The sequence below is a fragment of the Mustelus asterias genome, chromosome 2 (assembly GCF_964213995.1).
Source record: "Mustelus asterias chromosome 2, sMusAst1.hap1.1, whole genome shotgun sequence".
Lineage (NCBI taxonomy): Eukaryota > Metazoa > Chordata > Chondrichthyes > Carcharhiniformes > Triakidae > Mustelus > Mustelus asterias.
Window position 1 is genome coordinate 154448188 of NC_135802.1, and position 18027 is coordinate 154466214.

General features: G+C 47.2%; 1 protein-coding gene across 1 annotated transcript in view; it reads right to left on the reverse strand.

The window, feature by feature from the left end:
* Positions 1-284: 284 nt before the first annotated feature.
* pxdc1b (PX domain containing 1b) overlaps positions 285-18027 on the reverse strand; it is a 51258-nt gene continuing 33515 nt past the window's right edge. The window contains exons 4-5 of the mRNA XM_078199008.1: positions 16772-16883; positions 285-1393 (exon numbers count right to left, since the gene is read on the reverse strand). Coding sequence (XP_078055134.1) covers positions 1279-1393; positions 16772-16883 — 227 coding nt within the window. The 3' untranslated portion in view covers positions 285-1278. The remainder of the gene's footprint in view (positions 1394-16771; positions 16884-18027) is intronic.

An 18027-nucleotide genomic window follows, 5' to 3' on the forward strand; every position in this document is an offset into this window, starting at 1 on the left:
CGGTGCGGGTTCAATGGGCCGAATGGCCTCTTTCTGCACTGTAGGGTTCTACGATCTTTTGCTAATCACCATAAAACATAGAAAGTTCCAAGAAGACAATAACCAAGGCGCTAGCTGCTACATTTACAAAGTTAATGGTGGAACAGTCTAACTCAAACCGAAACCTGGAGATAGTCACCTTTAACCACACATCTACAATAAGGAAAATCGCCATTGCCCTTCTCCATTACCGTGACAATAATATTCACCCGTTATTCTGGAATAACCGGCAGCCAGTAGGTTGGTACACTGATTAAAATATCATTTAATTGATTAATACTGCTTCCAATAAAATACATTTGAAGATACACTGTATAAAACAATCTAGACTTTAATAATTTACTATTTACATAAGCCAAAAATAGTAAGTTAGTACATATTTGTTTAAAAGATGCTTGCACAATAGAACCTGTGACTGTGCACTCCACAGAGAAAGGAGCAGCAATGGTGCAAACACAGCATCTTAGCTCAGGGTGCCTTCCTGAATCAATCGATAGCCACAGGCCTTGGATTCCATTAGTCGCTGATGCTGCCTGCATGAATACTGATAGGTACTTTTGTGTTGGCTTTGCAGCAAAAAAGCTTTGATCGAGCGTGCTGAGGGGCTGGCAGGAGTCAAGACGAGGGATCCGTCCGGAAGCTGAAACAACTCTTGAGTTTGAGATCATTACTTCCCCTCATTAACTCTTCCAGCAGGAAAGGAGACTCATCTCTCAGATCGTCCGGCCCCCCCGCCCTCACTGCCGACCTCGAATCCTTCCCGGATACAAACAGGAGAACGCATCCGCGGAAGCCAATGTGGCTCAGGGCAAGTCTACTTCAAAATGAGAGAATAGAGAGTCGGACTTCACAATGGTTTATTTTAAGACTATTTGATTACCATGGCAATTGTCAATTTTGTTTTTAAGTTGAAGGAAATATCTCGTGCTTTTCCTCAACTTGGTTTGTGCGCGGAGTCCTGGCCTCCTTCACCGAAGACCCCTGGGGATCCAAAGCAGCTTTTCACGTGTCACTTTCCTCCGTGTTCTGTAAACATTTGTAACGTGAGGCTGAAATAAGATGGCTGACGTATTCAAGTATCCTTCATCAATTGGACCAGCCAGCTGAAAGAGGTGTCCAAGGTGAGCGTTCGTGCTCCAATTGATGGCTGTTGGGGAGCGAGGGGGTAAAAAGAATGGGCCACGGAGGGGGAGGGGGGTGGAAAAGCGAACCTGTGTTTAAATACAGCCCACGACAGAATCACTCCAAGATATCCGTTTCAAAAGGGACGAGCTGATAGTACGATAAGTTTGTAACGTAGGCGCTGGGGTCATTGTTCTCCACCTCCTCGGGAAACTCACTTTCATTTTCAAATCTGCAAGAGAAATGACGTTTTAGCCACTGGAGTCAGTGTATGGAAGCCCGTGACAAACCACATCGGTATCAGCTACAGAACGAAGCCCCACCAACGCCTCTACTTTCTCAGAAGACTGAGGAAATTTGGCATGTCAGCTACGACTCTCAGACGCACCATAGAAAGCATTCTTTCTGGTTGTATCACAGCTTGGTCTGGCTCCTGCTCTGCCCAAGACCGCAAGGAACTACAAAAGGCTGTGAATGTAGCCCAATCCATCACGCAAACCAGCCTCCCATCCATTGACTCTGTCTACACTTCCTGCAGCCTCGGAAAAGCAGCCAGCATAATTAAGGACCCCACGCACCCCGGACATTCTCTCTTCCGTCGGGAAAAAGGTACAAAAGTCTGAGGTCACGTGCTAACTGACTCAAGAACAGCTTCTTCCCTGCTGCTGTCAGACCTTTGAATAGACTTACCTTGCATTAAGTTGATCTTTCTCTACACCCTAGCTATGACTGTAACACTATATTCTGCACTCTCTCGTTTCCTTCTCTACGAACAGTATGCTTTGTCTGCATAGCACGCAAGAAACAATACTTTTTACTGTATGTTTATACATGTAACATTAAATCAAATCAAATCAAATCAAAAATCAGTGTGTTGGGGGACATGTTGCAATCAAGCCGTAACAGTAATTTCATACAAAGAAGCACTGCTTCACATTAAGGAGTAATTTCTTTTTCTGGTGAAGGCTTTATATTTCCCCCCGTAACAACAGCAACTGAACTGTACAGTAATTTATTGCGTGTGAACCAGTCGTACACAACTCTGATGACACCCTGTAAATAAACGCAAGTTCTTTTCTTTATTTTTAAGTATTTTGAAAGTTATCTCCTCTCCCTGCAGGTTTCAGATCTCCATTCCCCCTGATTCAGTCTTGCAATTTATGTGACAGGCACAACAGCAATTCATTAAGAGCCCTTCCTCCAAATATCCCCTCGCTCACCCACCACCCCCAAGTAGCTTTGTCCTCACTCACTACAGAGCAAAACCCTGGGGGCCGATTCCATTTCGGATTTCTGATCATTTCGGGGTGGCACGGTGGCACAGCGGTTAGCACTGCTGCCTCTCAGCGCCAGAGACCCGGTTCAGTTCCCGGCTTGGGTCACTGTCTGTGTGGAGTTTGCACGTTCTCCCCATGTCTGCGTGGGTTTCCTCCGGGTGCTCCAGTTTCCTCCCACAGTCCAAAGATGTGCGGGTTGGGTTGAAAGGCCATGCTAAATTGCCCCTTAGTGTCAGGGGGATTACAAGGTAAGTGTGTGGGGTTACGGGAATAGGGCTTGGGTGGGGGGATTGTGGTCAGTGCAGATTCAATGGGCCGAATAACCTCCTTCTGCACTGTAGGGATTCTATGAATGCCGTGTATAAACTTACATTACGATAGCCCAAGTTAGCGACAGTCTCAAGTAAGTAGAATGGCTCCAAAAGTAAGATGTATCACTGAATACATACAGGGTACCTGTAATAAGTTTCTTTTTGACATGCTCACCACGAGGTGAACAATGCAGACAAACAACTCGACTTCCTGCAATAAGGTCAATAGTGCAGTTTTAGGATGTGTTTGGTTTTTGGATTTACGCTGAAGGTTACTCGGCCTGGGACATGATTTGACATTCAAGGGCAATGCAATACAACTCCAACCTGCTGTGTAATCCACCCCATTAATCACAACTCTGAAGCAAATTCAATAATTAATGTGGTGGATAGTCAATTCTGTTTATTGGCAGCCACTTCATGCCAATTCCAGGAGGCTGCCTGGGATTTTTCAGTCGGGCTCCCGGCGACGGGGGCCAGTTTGGCTGCCTAGGGGGTGACCCCCCCCTAGCAGCAGACCAGGGGATCCTCACTCCAGATCTTCTAGAGACCCAGTCTGCCGGCCTGGATGCAACAGCAGCAGCTGGAGATCCTGGTGAATGGTTCTCTCTCCTCACACATTCCCCCCACAATGGGGGCCCCACTGCTAAGGGAAACCAGTGGCTTCTGGAAGGATGTTCTTGCTCTTGAGGGAATGCAGCGAAGGTTTACCAGCCTGATTCCGGGGATGGAGGGACTGATAGAGTCATAGAGATTTACAGCATGGAAACAGGCCCTTCAGCCCAACTTGTCCATGCCGCCCCTTTTTTTTAAACCCCTAAGCATTTGGCCCATATCCCTCTACCCCCATCTTACCCATGTAACTGTCAAAATGCTTTTTGAAAAGAGTTGGAGAGAGAGAGAGAGGGTCGTCCATGTTGAGGCGCCCTCTCTCTCACTTACCCTCCATGTTGAGGTGCCCTCTCTCTCACTTACCCTCCATGTTGAGGTGCCCTCTCTCTCACTTACCCTCCATTGCAGCCTTCTGCTCCTCCTCGTGAGCTAGAAGGCCTCTGATTGGCTGTCGAAGTGAGCCCATCCCGAGGCCATTAATTGGACGCAGAGAGGACAATCATATCGTCCTTTAGGGAAGGAAATCCTTACCTGGTCTGGCCTACATGTGACTCCAGACACGCAGCAATGTGGTCGACTCTCAACTGCCCTCTGAAATGGCCTACCAAGCCATTCAGTACAAGGGCACCTAGGGATGGACAACAGATGCTGGCCCAGCCAACGAGACCCATGTTCCACAGATGAATTTTAAAAAAGAATATTGAGTGTCTGTTTCCTATCCCAATGTGACCATTTCCCCTGCGTCCACTCCCTCCTCCCCCACCCTGAGAGTCACTACAGTGTTTCAGAAGCCCAGAGGGAGAATCCAGCCCAAGGTTTCACCTGACTGAAATACCTGTCCGCATTGACCACAGTGACAATGGCGCCCAGGAGTTCATAGAATCATGGAATCCCTACAGTGCAGAAGGAAGCCATTCGGCCCATCGAGTCTGCACCGACCGCAATCCCACCCAGGCCCTATCCCCATAACTTCTCATATTTACCCTGCAAACCCCCCCCCCTGACACTAAGGGGCAATTTAGCATGTCCAATGCACCTAATCCGCACATCTTTGGACTGTGGAAGGAAACCGGAGCACCCGGAGGAAATCCACGCAGACACGGGGAGAACGTGCAAACTCCACACAGACAGTGATCCGAGGCTGGAATTGAACCCGGCTCCCTGGCGCTGTGAGACAGCAGTGCTAATCACTGTGCCACCGTGTCGCCCTCATTTGGCCTGTTCCTCAACAGGCTAAATGGACCCTACTTTTATTCGTTGCTCTATCTGTAACTTGCTCAGTTTTCCTTCCAGCATAGTCAGATAATCATGGAAGGATGTATCTGAATTGTTGAATCGCACGCCAGCCACACACAATGATCCACACTGGCTACTGCTAGCTTAGAAATATCACCCCGGTTTACCTTTCCCCAAGAAAAGCAGTATGAGTTGTCACTCCAAATTCCTACCTCATTCTGGGTAATATTTATTGGCCAAACACTGCAAAGCTTTGAACAAAATTAATAGCAATACAAGCAACAAACTGCCCTCTTGTGGAAAGTGCAGCATTCTCCAACATTAGTATATAAATTGGCCGCTTTGGAATATCTTGTTATATCTTAATTTCTTTTCTCCACTCCTGAGCACACTGATTCTTGTCAAGGCGAGGTTCCAGTGGCTTCTGGAAGGATGTTCTTGCTCTTGAGGGAATGCAGCGAAGGTTTACCAGCCTGATTCCGGGGATGGAGGGACTGATAGAGTCATAGAGATTTACAGCATGGAAACAGGCCCTTCAGCCCAACTTGTCCATGCCGCCCCTTTTTTTTAAACCCCTAAGCTAGTCCCAATTGCCCGTATTTGGCCCATATCCCTCTACCCCCATCTTACCCATGTAACTGTCAAAATGCTTTTTAAAAGACAAAATTGTACCCACCTCTACTACTACCTCTGGCAGCTTGTTCCAGACACTCACCACCCTCTGCGTGAAAAAATTGCCCCTCTGGACCCTTTTGTATCTCTCCCCTCTCACTTTAAACCTATACACTCTAGTTTTAGACTCCCCTACCTTTGGGAAAAGATATTGACTATCTACCTCATCTATGCCCCTCATTATTCTATAGACCTATTTTATAGGCCTCATCCTTCTACGCTCCGGAGGAAAAGGTCCCAGTCTATCCAGCCTCTCCTTATAACTCAAACCATCAAGTCCCGGTAGCATCCTAGTAAATCTTTTCTGCACTCTTTCTCGTTTAATAATATCCTTTCTATAATAGGGTGACCAGAACTGTACACAGTGTTCCAAATGTGGCCGTACCAATGTCTTGCACAACTTCAACAAGACGTCCCAACTCCTGTATTCAATGTTCTGACCAATGAAACCAAGCATGCTGAATGCCTTCCTCACCACTCTGTCCACCTGTGACTCCACTTTCAAGGAGCAATGAACCCGTACCCCTAGATTTCTTTGTTCTGTAACACCCCTAAACTCCCTGCCATTAACTGAGTAAGTCCTGCCCTGGTTCAATCTACCAAAATGCATCACCTCGAATTTATCTAAATTAAACTCCTTCTGCCATTCATCAGCCCACTGGTCCAATTGATCAAGATCCCGTTGCAATCCGACATAACCTTCTTCACTGTCCACTATGCCACCAATCCTGGTGTCATCTGCAAACCTACCTCCTATATTCTCATCCAAATCATTAATATAAATGACAAATAACACTTTCCCTGAGGCACACCGCTGGTCACAGGTCTCCAGTTTGAAAAACAACCCTCTACAACCACTCTCTGGCTTCTGTCATCAAGCCAATTTTGTATCCATTTAGCTACCTCACCCTGGATCCCGTGAGATTTAACCTTATGCAACAACCTATCATGCGGTACCTTGTCAAAGACCTTGCTAAAGTCCATGTAGACAACATCAACTGCACTGCCCTCATCTACCTTCTTGGTTACCCTTTTAAAAAAAGGTTAGGATTATTTTCGCTGGAGTTCAGACGAATGAGGGGGGATTTCATAGAGACTTATAAAATTCTAACAGGACTAGACAGGGTAGATGCAGGAAGGATGTTCCCGATGGTGGGGGAGTCCAGAACCAGAGGTCACAGTCTGAGGATTCAGGGTAGACCATTTAGGGCGGAGGTGAGGAGACATTTCTTCACCCAAAGAGTGGTGAGCCTGTGGAATTCATTACCACAGGAAGTAGTTGATGCCAAAACATTGAATGTATTCAAGAGGCGGCTGGATAGAGCACTTGGAGCGAATGGGATCAAAGGTTATGGGGAGAAAGCAGGATTAGGCTATTGAGTTGGACAATCAGCCATGATCGTAATGAATGGCGGAGCAGGCTCGAAGGGCCAAATGGCTTCCTCCTGCTCCTATCTTCTATGTTTCTATGTAACTGCTCTGTAGGTCATGAGCTCGGTGCTCACTCTCTGCACCGGGCTAACAAAGACTGCACTGGCACACCGAAGGCAGTGTTGAACCACAATATGAGGCAACATAGGAGCAAGAGTTGGTTATTTGACTCCTTAAGCGCACTCCACCATTCAATAAGATCATGGCTGATCTTTTGCCTCAACTCCACTTTTCTGCCCTACCCCCAAATCCCCTAAGTCCCATATTGTCCCCAAAATTCTATCATTCTCAGTCTGGAACCTGGTCGATGAGAGAACATCCACCACTCTCTAGGGTAGAGAATTCCAAAGAGTTACAACCCTTTGAGTGAAGACATTTCTCCTCATCTCAGGCACGGTGGCGCAGTGGTTAGCACTGCTGCCTCACAGTGCCAGGGATCCGGGTTCAATTCCAGCCTTGGGTCACTGTCTGTGTGGAGTTTGCACGTTCTCCCCATGTCTGCGTGGGTTTCCTCCCACAGTCCAAAGATGTGCTGGCTAGATGGATTGGCCATGCTAAATCACCCCTTAGTTTTAGTGGGATAAATATGTGGGGTTACAGGGATTGGGCTGGGTGGGATTGTTGTCAGTGCAGGCTAGATGGGTGGAATGGCCTCCTTCAGCACTGTAGTGATTCTATGATTCTCAATGGCTGACCCCTTATCCTGAGATAGTGGTTAGAATTTCTCCGTCCCGCCCGCCATGGGAATTGTGGATGGGACACTGACCATACAAAGGCCCGTTGACCTTGGGTGGGATTTTCCAGCCTTGGGGCGAGCATGGCCGGAAAATCCCACCCGGTGACTGCGAAGTTCTAGATTTCCCAAATTCTCCCAGCATGTAGACAATCCTTAAGTTTTGACGAGACCAGCTCTCATTCCTCTGAACCCCAGAGAATATCAGCCTAGTCTATTCATTAGGCAGGTTTCTCATCACAGGAGAAGGTTTATTAAACCTACATTGCAGTCTCTCTTAGTCAAGTTTATCTTTCCTTAGATAAGGAGGCCAGGAAGTATCCCAAATGCAACAAAAGTCACCGGCAAGGGCATCTCCCCGCTTTAATGAGAAGATTCAGAATTTGCATTTGTATAGCGCCTCACCATTCCAAAGTGCTTCACATACTGGCAAGTGAAATCACTATTGTTACATGAGCTCGCACGGCAGTCATTAGCAAGATCCCAAATCATTAAGAAGCTGGTTATCTGGTTGAGGAACAATATTGGCCAAACGTGGAAGAGCTCCTTCTCTTCAGCACAGTGCTGTGGGATGTTGAACATCTAGCTGAGCCACCAGAACAAGCAGTCAGGGCCCTGGTATAATGCCTCACCCAAACACTGCCAAGTCCGTCAATACTGACACCATCGCCTCTCTTAAATATTTCCAGCATTAACTGCAAGTGGCAACCAATAACCAGACCGGCGTAATCATCAATTGTTTTTAATGAGGCAGCGTGACATTGCAATGTCATTCTCCCTCGTCCCACTCGTATCTGCTGGAATCGCAAACTGAACAGAAGGAAGAGGAAAGTTCGGGCTTGTGTCTCCACTGTTCGGTTCATTCTAGCACTCAGCTTGTCATCAGGAGGTGAGCAGATGCCTTGAACAGACTCGCTTATTGTCACTTGTGTTTGTGTGACATATTTGAAGGATTGATAAGTTGGGTGAGCTGGCAGCCCATCTGTTTGTGGAATATGCTTCATTACCGACTTCCTCTTCCACTTGTTAACCTCAGCCGTGTTATATTTCAGCACATACTGGACACGTATTCATTACCCCTTCCCTCCCTGCACGTCAGCTAGCCAATGATGGCTCAGTCACATCCCCGGGAGATGCTAGGTTCGATTTATGCTGCAAATGATACTCTCAGTTAGAATGGCAGCAGGAATTTGCCTCAGTGCTTCTCTGTTGGGGAAGTGCATGTGCCTTATTGCCATGATGCCTATGTTTTGGAATAGAGTCATAGAGGTTTACAACATGGAAACAGGCCCTTCGGCCCAACTTGTCCATGCTGCCCAATTTTTACCACTAAGCTAGTTCCAGTTGCCTGCGTTTGGCCCATATCCCTCTATACCCATCTTACCCTGTAACTGTCTAAATACTTTTTAAAAGACAAAATCATACCCGCCTCTACTACTGCCTCTAGCGGCTTGTTCCAGACACTCACCACCCTCTGAGTGAAAAAAATTGCCCCTTTGGACCTCTAGTTTTAATCTCCCTTACCTTCGGGAAAAAATGTTGACTACTATGTCCCTCATTATTTTATAGACCTCTATAAGATCACCCCTAAGTCTCCTACACTCCAGGGAAAAAAGTGCCAGTCTATCCAGCCTCTCCTTATAACTCAAACCATCAAGTCCCGGTAGAATCCTAGTAAACCTTTCCTGCACTCTTTCTAGTTTAATAATATCCTTTCTATAATAGGGTGACCAGAACTGTACACAATATTCCAAGCGTAGCTTTACCAATGTCTTGTACAACTTCAACAAGACGTCCCAACTCCTGCATTCAATGTTCTGACCAATGAAACCAATCTTGCCGAATGCCTTCTTCACCACCCTGTCCAGCTGTGACTCCACTTTCAGGGAGCTATGAACCATTAGTTTGGGGAAAACTACGTTTGTAAATGTGAAGTAATTGAAATTCTGGAATTCAGAAGTTGCCAGAGCAACCAAGGTACTTACACGTCAAAGGTCCTTCTGTGCGTACTTACAAGGTCAGAATTAGAAGGCTGGGAACCATAAAAAAGCATCCTGGCCCATTTAGCTGGGGAACTAAAGAGAGTAAATCTGAGGAGAATTGCCCTGTCTTCATTGGAGTGGCAAATCATTCATTAATTCTGCAGATTATAGATCTGAAAAGCAACGGGTCTAAAAGTATCCACATACTTCTCAGATCAAAATATAAATTTGGGAACCTAGGTTAATTAATTCAAATCTCTAGCTGGGACATCCTAGGTTTGCCATGTTGCAGTGGGGATAGATCGCAGGGAGGCAGTCTTTTGCCTTGGGCATATGTTTTCTCAACAGAAATGGTTTGTCAGCTTGGAAGACGGTGAGAAGGCAGTTCCGTGTCTGCCGGCAGCCAGAACAAGGTGCATAGAGGCCATGTTCCTGAGTTGGATTCACTAAGCAGAAATTGTGAGTGGGGCCCATGCTCGGACTGAAAAGTCCAAATTCACGAGGAATTAAAATTGTCAGATTCTCTTGGTAAAGGAAGTGGAAAAGAGTGGCAGTGGAATTCTCACAGGGAGAGAGAGAGGTCTGGAAGCCCAAGTGCCAGACTGGGAAACTGACGAAAATCAAAATGAATTCCTGAGAGCTGTGGCAGACCTTTGTTAGATCTCCAGAGAATCGGAGGAACACTCAAGACCCTGAAAGATACAGGGAAACTCTTGGGTAGAAATAAAAATAGACCAGGGAGTGACCCATTGAGATTTTCAGGCTTGAATGATAAGAATTTATGACATGTAGTGTTAAGTTAGTCGTACTTGCTTTGTTTAATTCTTGTACAGTAAAAGCTCTTTGTTTAAAATGTAAAATCCTGTGGCATAGTTCATTCAGGTAATAACTAGGAATTTGATTTTGTTTTTAAAGTGAAAGACCTCACTCGATCATTCATGTCAGTTAATAACTGGAATGAGTTCAACTGTAATATCCAGTCGAATCTGATAGCCTACTGACACTCACTGTTAAGATTCACTCATGACAAGTGGCCGTGTTGGCAAGGCTTTGGAGGAGCATTGACAGATGCCTAACCACTTGCAAGTAATTCCTTGTTGTTTTTCCACATTCCTTTCCTCGAGCAGCTGCAGGCTCGTGCCATCCTGCGCCCCTCTTACGTGTTAGAATGCAACTGATGACAACTTTGTATTGGATGTAATGTGGCCAATGGTAACAAGCTGTAAGGGTCAGCTGACCCAGTAAACCATGTAGCCAATTACAGAATGATATGATGGTCAGCTGACTCACTATAAATAAGAACCTGTTGGGAATTGTGGGCAACTTGGATTGGCCCAGGGCAAGGCCCCAAGTTTGGAGTAATGAAGTTTCTTTACTAAAACCCTTTCTTTGATTTATAAGTTGGAGTAAGTTTTGTTATATTTTTATCGTCTGCATTTTAAGAGTTCCTTCCGAAGAAAGATTCCGCCTGTAGCTCTCCAGTCGCCTTTGGCACGGCGGCACAATTGCTGCCTCACAGCGCCAGGGACTTGGGTTCGATTCCAGTCTTGGGTTACTGTCTGTGGACTTTGCACGTTCCCTCCGTGTCTGCGTGGGTTTCCTCCGGGTGCTCCGGCTTCTTCCCACAGTCCAAACGATGTGCAGGTTAGGTGGATTGGCTGTGCTAAATTGCCCCTTAATGTCCCAATATGTGTAGGTTAGATGGATTAGCCATGGGTAATGTGTGGGGTTATGGGGATAGGGCGGGGGAGAGGGCTTGGGTAAGATACTCTGTCACAGAGTCGCTGCAGACTCAATGGGCTGAATGGCCTCTTCTGCACTGTAGGGATTCCATGATTCTTGAGAGTGGTGAATCTGTGGAACTCTTTGCCGCAGAAGGCTGTGGAGGCCAGGTCATTGAGTGTCTTTAAGACAGAGATAGGTAGGTTTTTGATTAATAAGGAGATCAGGGGTTATGGGGAAAAGGCAGGAGAATGGGGATGAGGAAAATAAAATCAGCCATGATTGAATGGTGGAGCAGACTCGATGGGCCGAGTGGCCTAATTCTGCTCCTATGTCTTATGGTCTTATGGAATTCAAGCCCCAATATCCGTGGCAAGTCCGATGAATTTGTACAGGAACGCTGGAATGCTAATGTTTCAGCGTCCAGTGCCAGGATGCTGAGTTTGATTATAGCAAATACCAGTCTGAAAAAATAAACTGCGATCCAAACTAATGGTTTTTATTTATCAAAGTCAAACAGTTAGAAGTGGGCTGACTATGCTGCCTTTTTATATCCTGTTTGGTTGTTTGCAGTGATAGCTGACACTTGTCTATTAAACCTGCTGGGTGAGGTAGTTAGGTGTAAAACATTAATTATATATTAATTGTGGGCAGGTGGTGTCCATTAACTGGGGTTTTCCCTTGAGCACATATACACCAACAGCAGCAGTGACTGGTTAGCTCTGATAGAGCGAGTTGCTAATAATGCCAAGGTCATAGGTTTGATCCCTGCATTGGCTGGTCTGCCTGGTCGTACAAAGAGACAGCAATATAATAAGTTTAAAGTTTATTTGTTAGTATCACAAGTAGGTTTACATCAACACTGCAATGAAGTTACTGTGAAAATCCCCTAGTAATGAGCCAGTGATCTGTTTTGAGATCTCAATTTAGAGTCTTGGATAAATATAGCACGGAAAGAGGCCATTCGGTCCATCACAACTGCACCAACTCTCCGAAAGAGAATTCCACCCAGACCCTCCCCTCCATCCCCATAACCCTGTGCATTTACCATGGCCAATCCACCAAAATTCCACACCTTATAGCATTGGGTTGTGAACGAAGTCCAGTCCATCACGTAAACCAGCCTCCCATTCATTGACACTGTCTACACATCCCGTGGCGTCGCAAAAGCAGCCGGCGTAAGCAAGGACCCCGGGCATACTTTCTTCCATCCAAAAAAAGATACAAAAGTCTGCGGTCACGTACCAACCAATTCAAGGACAACTTCTTCCCTGCTGCCATCAGACTTTTGAATGGACCCACCTTATATTAAGTTGATCTTTCTCTACACCCTAGCTATGACACTGACACGATATTCTGCTTTCCTTCTTTCCTTCTTTCCAGATTCTATTCTAACCACTCGCTGTGTAGAAAATGCCTCCATTGCTCCTTTTGTCAATTACCTTAAATCTCTGCCCTCCTTCCACCAATGGGAACAGTTTCTCTCTCTCTACTCTATCCAGACCCATCATTACTCTGGACATTTCAATCAAATATCCCCAACCTTCTCTTCTCCAAGGAAAACTGTCCCAACTTCTCCAACCTGTTTATCCTAGGATCCGGTCTCCTGAATCCTTCCTGCTCTCTCTCTAATGCTGTCACATCCTTCCTATAGTGTGACCCCCCAGAACTATATTCACTGTATTCCAATACATGTGACAAGAATAAATCAAATCCTAACCTACACATCACTGGACACTAAGGGGCAAATTAGCACAGCCAATCCACCTAACCCGCTCATCTTTGGACTGTGGGTGGAAACTGGAGCACCCGGAGTAAACACACGCAGACACGGGGAGAATGTGCAAACTCCACACAGACAGTGACCCGAGGCCGGAATTGAACCTGGGTCCCTGGCGCTGTGAGGCAGCAGTGCTAACCACTGAGCCACCTGCCGCCCGATTTGAACCCATGCCCCCAGAGCGTTAGCCTGGGCCACTGGATTACTAGTTCAGTGACATTCCCACTAACGCCACGCTCTCCCCCTAATACACAAAGCTTAGCTGTGAAATGGGAGCACGCTGACTTCGAACAGAGAGGAATAAAGAGAGGGTTTGAAATGCCAGTCAGTGAGGGACAGGCGTAATTATTGACATTTCACACTTCAGAAGAGAGAGGCTGATTTGCTGATGAGCAGCTTCCTTTTCCTGTTATTAACCAATGGAGTAAATCCGGCTCAAAAACCTCAAACAACTGAGAATAGAACAGTTTCAGATGAGCGATTAACAAAGATGGATTGATGAAGCAGACAGTATTATTAATCAGGACATAGAGTACAAGAACAAGGAGGTTATATTAGACTTGTGCAAAGTACTGGTTTGCCTCAGCTGGAGTTCCGCGCCTAGTTCTGGGGGGGTCACACTATAGGAAGGATGTGACAGCATTAGAGAGAGAGCAGGAAGGAATCAGGAGATCGGATCCTAGGATAGGTTGGAGAAGTCGGGACAGTTTTCCTTGGAGAAGAGAAGGTTGGGGATATTTGATCGAGGTGTCCAGAGTAATGATGGGTCTGGATAGAGTAGAGAGAGAGAAACTGTTCCCATTGGTGGAAGGAGGGCAGAGATTTAAGGTAATTGACAAAAGGAGCAATGGAGGCATTTTCTACACAGCGAGTGGTTAGAATCTGGAAAGCGCTGCCTGAGAGTGTGGTGGAGACAGATTCACACAGCGAGTGGTGAGAATCTGGAAAGCGCTGCCTGAGAGTGTGGTGGAGACAGATTCAATCAAGGCATTCAAGAGTGAATCGGATTTCTATCCGAAAAGGAAGAATGTGCAGGCTTACAGGGAGAAATTGGGGGATTAGCACTAGGTGAATAGTTCATTGGGAGAGCTGGCATGGACACAGTGGGCCGAATGGCCTTTTTCAGTGCTATAGCAATTCTCTGATTCTGTGACCTGGGAGCTGGTATTTTGTTCACAGTGCTGTCTTGGAGAAAGGGGTGCAGCAGAAAGCATGACCAGCGCCTACAGCTCAGCAGTCAAACTTGGGCTGAACTCTTGTTCACGTAATCCATGCACCATTCTTAACCGTGAGGATGGCAGGCCCGCTGGCTCTAGGCTAATGATGTTTCAGAACTGAGGCAGTGTCAGCTGCCAAACCCGCTCTGCTTCCTTGGCAATGTCCCATTCTGCGCTTCCCCGATGGTGGAGTGATTAAAATTGGGGATGCACAAAAAGGCCAGAGTTAGAGGAGCACAGATAGCTGGGAGCTAACAGCTCCATCTCCATCTAAATTCATACACACTGTGTGTTGGGAACTGTGTTGAAGTTAGTGGCTTCATAACTGATCTCAATTCTTTCTGGAGTTGGTGTAGCACACACACACAGCCACTCACCCTCTGGAAGGGGGCACGGTGGGTGGAATTAACCCTTATTTTATCCTCTTGCAGCCCCATCTGGGTGAGCAACTCCTAAGAAACACAATAAGGGACACTTTGACCGTGGGACTGGGGAACCGGGGGTACGGGGAGGATGCTAGCAACTATTGGGGGTGGCACAGTAGCAGAGTGGTTAGCACTGCTGCTTCACAGCGCCAGGGACCCGGGTTCGATTTCCGGCTTGGGTCACTGTCTGTGTGGAGTCTGCACGTTCTCCCCATGTCTGCGTGGGTTTCCTTTGGGTGCTCCTGTTTCCTTCCACATTCTGAAAGACGTGCTGGTTAGGTACATTGGCCCGGACAGGTGCCAGAGTATGGTGACATGGGGAATTTCACAGTAACTCCATTGCAGTGTTAATGGAAGCCTTATTTGTGACTAATAAATAAACTTTAAACATGGAGGTTGGTGAGGAGGTGGGGTTCTGGTGACCATACCTCCCCCTGGTGGCCACCAGCCATACTGTGCAAGCTCACCCAAAGAGAGAAAAGGCCAAAGGAGACTACTGCCAGCTTCAGTGTCCCTCAGGCTGTAGGAGATTAAAAGGACACAGAACAATCCCTTAAATTACACCCTGTTGCTCACACTGAGCCCCATCGACCACCGAGGGCTTGTCCCAGCTGACACGGTCCGATTTAAGAGATCCAGAATCTGGGCCTATGGACAGGGATGTCCAGCCACAGTTCCTGCTCCTGATCAATTCTCAATGACCTCCGGTTCAAAGTGTACCTTTGGAGATTCCGAGTGGGGACCCGGACGGAATTCAGTTGCGACGGCTTCCATGGTGAAACAGCTTGCACCTGCCAATCACCAAGCAGCTCCCAAACATGGTGAGCAGCCGCTTGGGCAAGGCGGGGCCCAGCCAGACCCGCCACTCTCAGGAGGGAACCAGAGAAGGCTGGGGAGGCTGGAGGGAATTGGGTGGGATTTTCCGGCCGCCCCAAGACTGGAAAATCCCACCCGAGGTCAACGCATAGTCCTTTCCCGCCTGCTACGATTCCCGTGGTGGGCGGGACGGGAAAATTCCGCCCATTGGCCGAAACCTTACCACCTCACCCGCCCCGGAATCAGGAAGAACAAAGAACAAGAACAAAGAACAATACAGCACAGGAACAGGCCCTTCGGCCCTCCAAGCCCGCGCCGCTCCCCGGTCCAGGATTGAATCCTGAATCCAGGATCCCCGCCCAATTTTCCAGCCTATCTACATCCTAATATCCTATCCACCGAGCTGTCCCTCACAGCTACGATGCTTTGTTCATCACAACCTATTAACTCACCCCCACCCCCCCATTCCAGACCATGTGATCTCCAGGGAGAGGCGAAAACCCAGAGTGAAAACCCCAGGGCCAATATGGGGAAGGGCGAGTTTCCCAGGACGGAAATCTCCATTGGCCTCGGGTGGGGTTTTACAATCTCGCCCGAGTGGGGCTGCGAAATCCCGCCCATTGCCTCCGTTGTTCCGAATAAACAGGACATGGGGCCTTGCTCATCCCGAATCCGTTAAAACCCCACCCAGGGTCAACGGACCTTTCCATGGTCTGCCCCTCGCCCACTCCAATTCCCGTGGCGAGCGGGATGGGAAAATCCCAATCATGGTGTCTGTCAGACATGGTACCTTCCTAACACAGGCCTTGTAAGTATCGCTCTCACCCCCTTTTGCCTTCATTTTGGGTAAAGTTACACGGTTTATTCACCTAAGAAGAAGAAATAGGCTTCAATTTATCCGCAGCTGCCTCCTGGTTTTCTAGTTCCGCTGAAAATTAAATGTTCACCACGGTTTCTTTTATATCCGTCAATGATGTGACACAGAATCCTGATTGCTTTGTTAACAGGAAAGCAACTCACCAAACCAGGGCAACCCTTCAGGCTAAGGTTCCCAATCATCATCCTAACCTTTTCTCCCACTCCTTCTGTTAAATCAACTTGTTTAACTCACATCCCACACACTGACAAATAGATTCCCTTTAGTTTGGAGAAGTGTAGCTACACACATATATATAGAAAGTAATAAATGGCTGGTGGCGAGTTGAGGGCTGTAATCTAATCTCGTGGGTTCTGCGGATGTCCATAAATTCTCTTAGATTTGGTCTCGCCGTCTCAACTCAATTACCGCCCCGAATGCAGCAGCTTGCTATCTGGTATCCCATATTAAACCAACATCAATTATCCATGATAAAACCACATTATAAGAAACACTAAAGTCATGCAAAGATATACTCACAGGTTTTCCGTGGAATCAGCTGCTAGGTGCTGTTCTTTGCCATTGGGAATATTGTGATCAAAGACGATAGTTTCCGTGTTCGCTAAGCAGAATCCATTTGAACGCATAATTTCTATGGGGAGAGAAAGCATTAACTGTTTGTCTCAGGTGAGTGGGGAGTGTATGACTGGCGTCGACGCATGTCTAGATGACATTTCATGGTGAGCTCTAAACACGCAGGGGGCGATCTTACCAAAAAAATCTAAGTGTTGAGTGAGTGTGAAAATGGCAGAGCATCTTGCGGCACTTAGATAAAAAAGAGCGCAAATGTGATTCGCGCCAGTAGGGGGAGTGGGTGGAGCTCCTTCACAGCAGGAAGCTGGCTGCCAAGCTCTAGAGGTGCCATTGCGCAGGCGTCCTGATCTTCCAGTGCAGTGCGCCGTGGGATAGAATCATAGAATCACTACAGTGCAGAAGGAGGCCATTCGGCCCATTGAGTCTGCACCGACCACAATCCCACGCAGGCTGTTTTCCCATAACCCCATGCATTTACCCTAGTTAGTCCCCCGAACACTAAGGGCCAATTTAACATGGCCAATCCACCTAACCCGTACATCTTTGGACTGTGAGATCTTTTGGATCTATCACTCCTCCTCACCTTACACCCCCCCCCCCGCAGACATTGCCCCCACCCCCGATTGCCACACCCCCCCAATCGCCAACCCCCTCCCCCCTCCCCTCCAGTGCAGTGCTGCATCGTCACAGATACTGGCTGGGATTTTCCAGTCTCCCCTCTCAGTGGCAGGCATTGTTGCAGGAAGCATGGGAAAATTTGGAGAGTGGCTAAAAGTTAATTGACTTGTGGTGGCTCTCGATATTTTCCCATCCTACCTGCGGCAATGCCCATCGACGGTGGGAAAACCCTGCCTGCTGTCTCTTCATAAAGACCAAACAAGGCCCTATCTACCTTCTCAGGGGGACATTAAAGATCCGCGGCACCATTACAAAGAGTTCTCTCTGGTGCACTAGCCAGTATTTATCCTTTTGCCAACTTGGCTGATAACATTAATTCATAATGACCCTACTGTCTGGGCATGGATCGGTTGCTGTGTGTCCTATATTACTTCATTGGCTGCAACAGTCTTTGGAACATTATAAAGTGGTAAAAGGTGCTATATAAATGCAAGTCTGTCTTCCTTTATCTCATAAGTGAACGTAGCCAGCAGGTGGAGACACCTGGTCTACCAAGGCCTTGACACAGCCCTGCAGCATTCAGC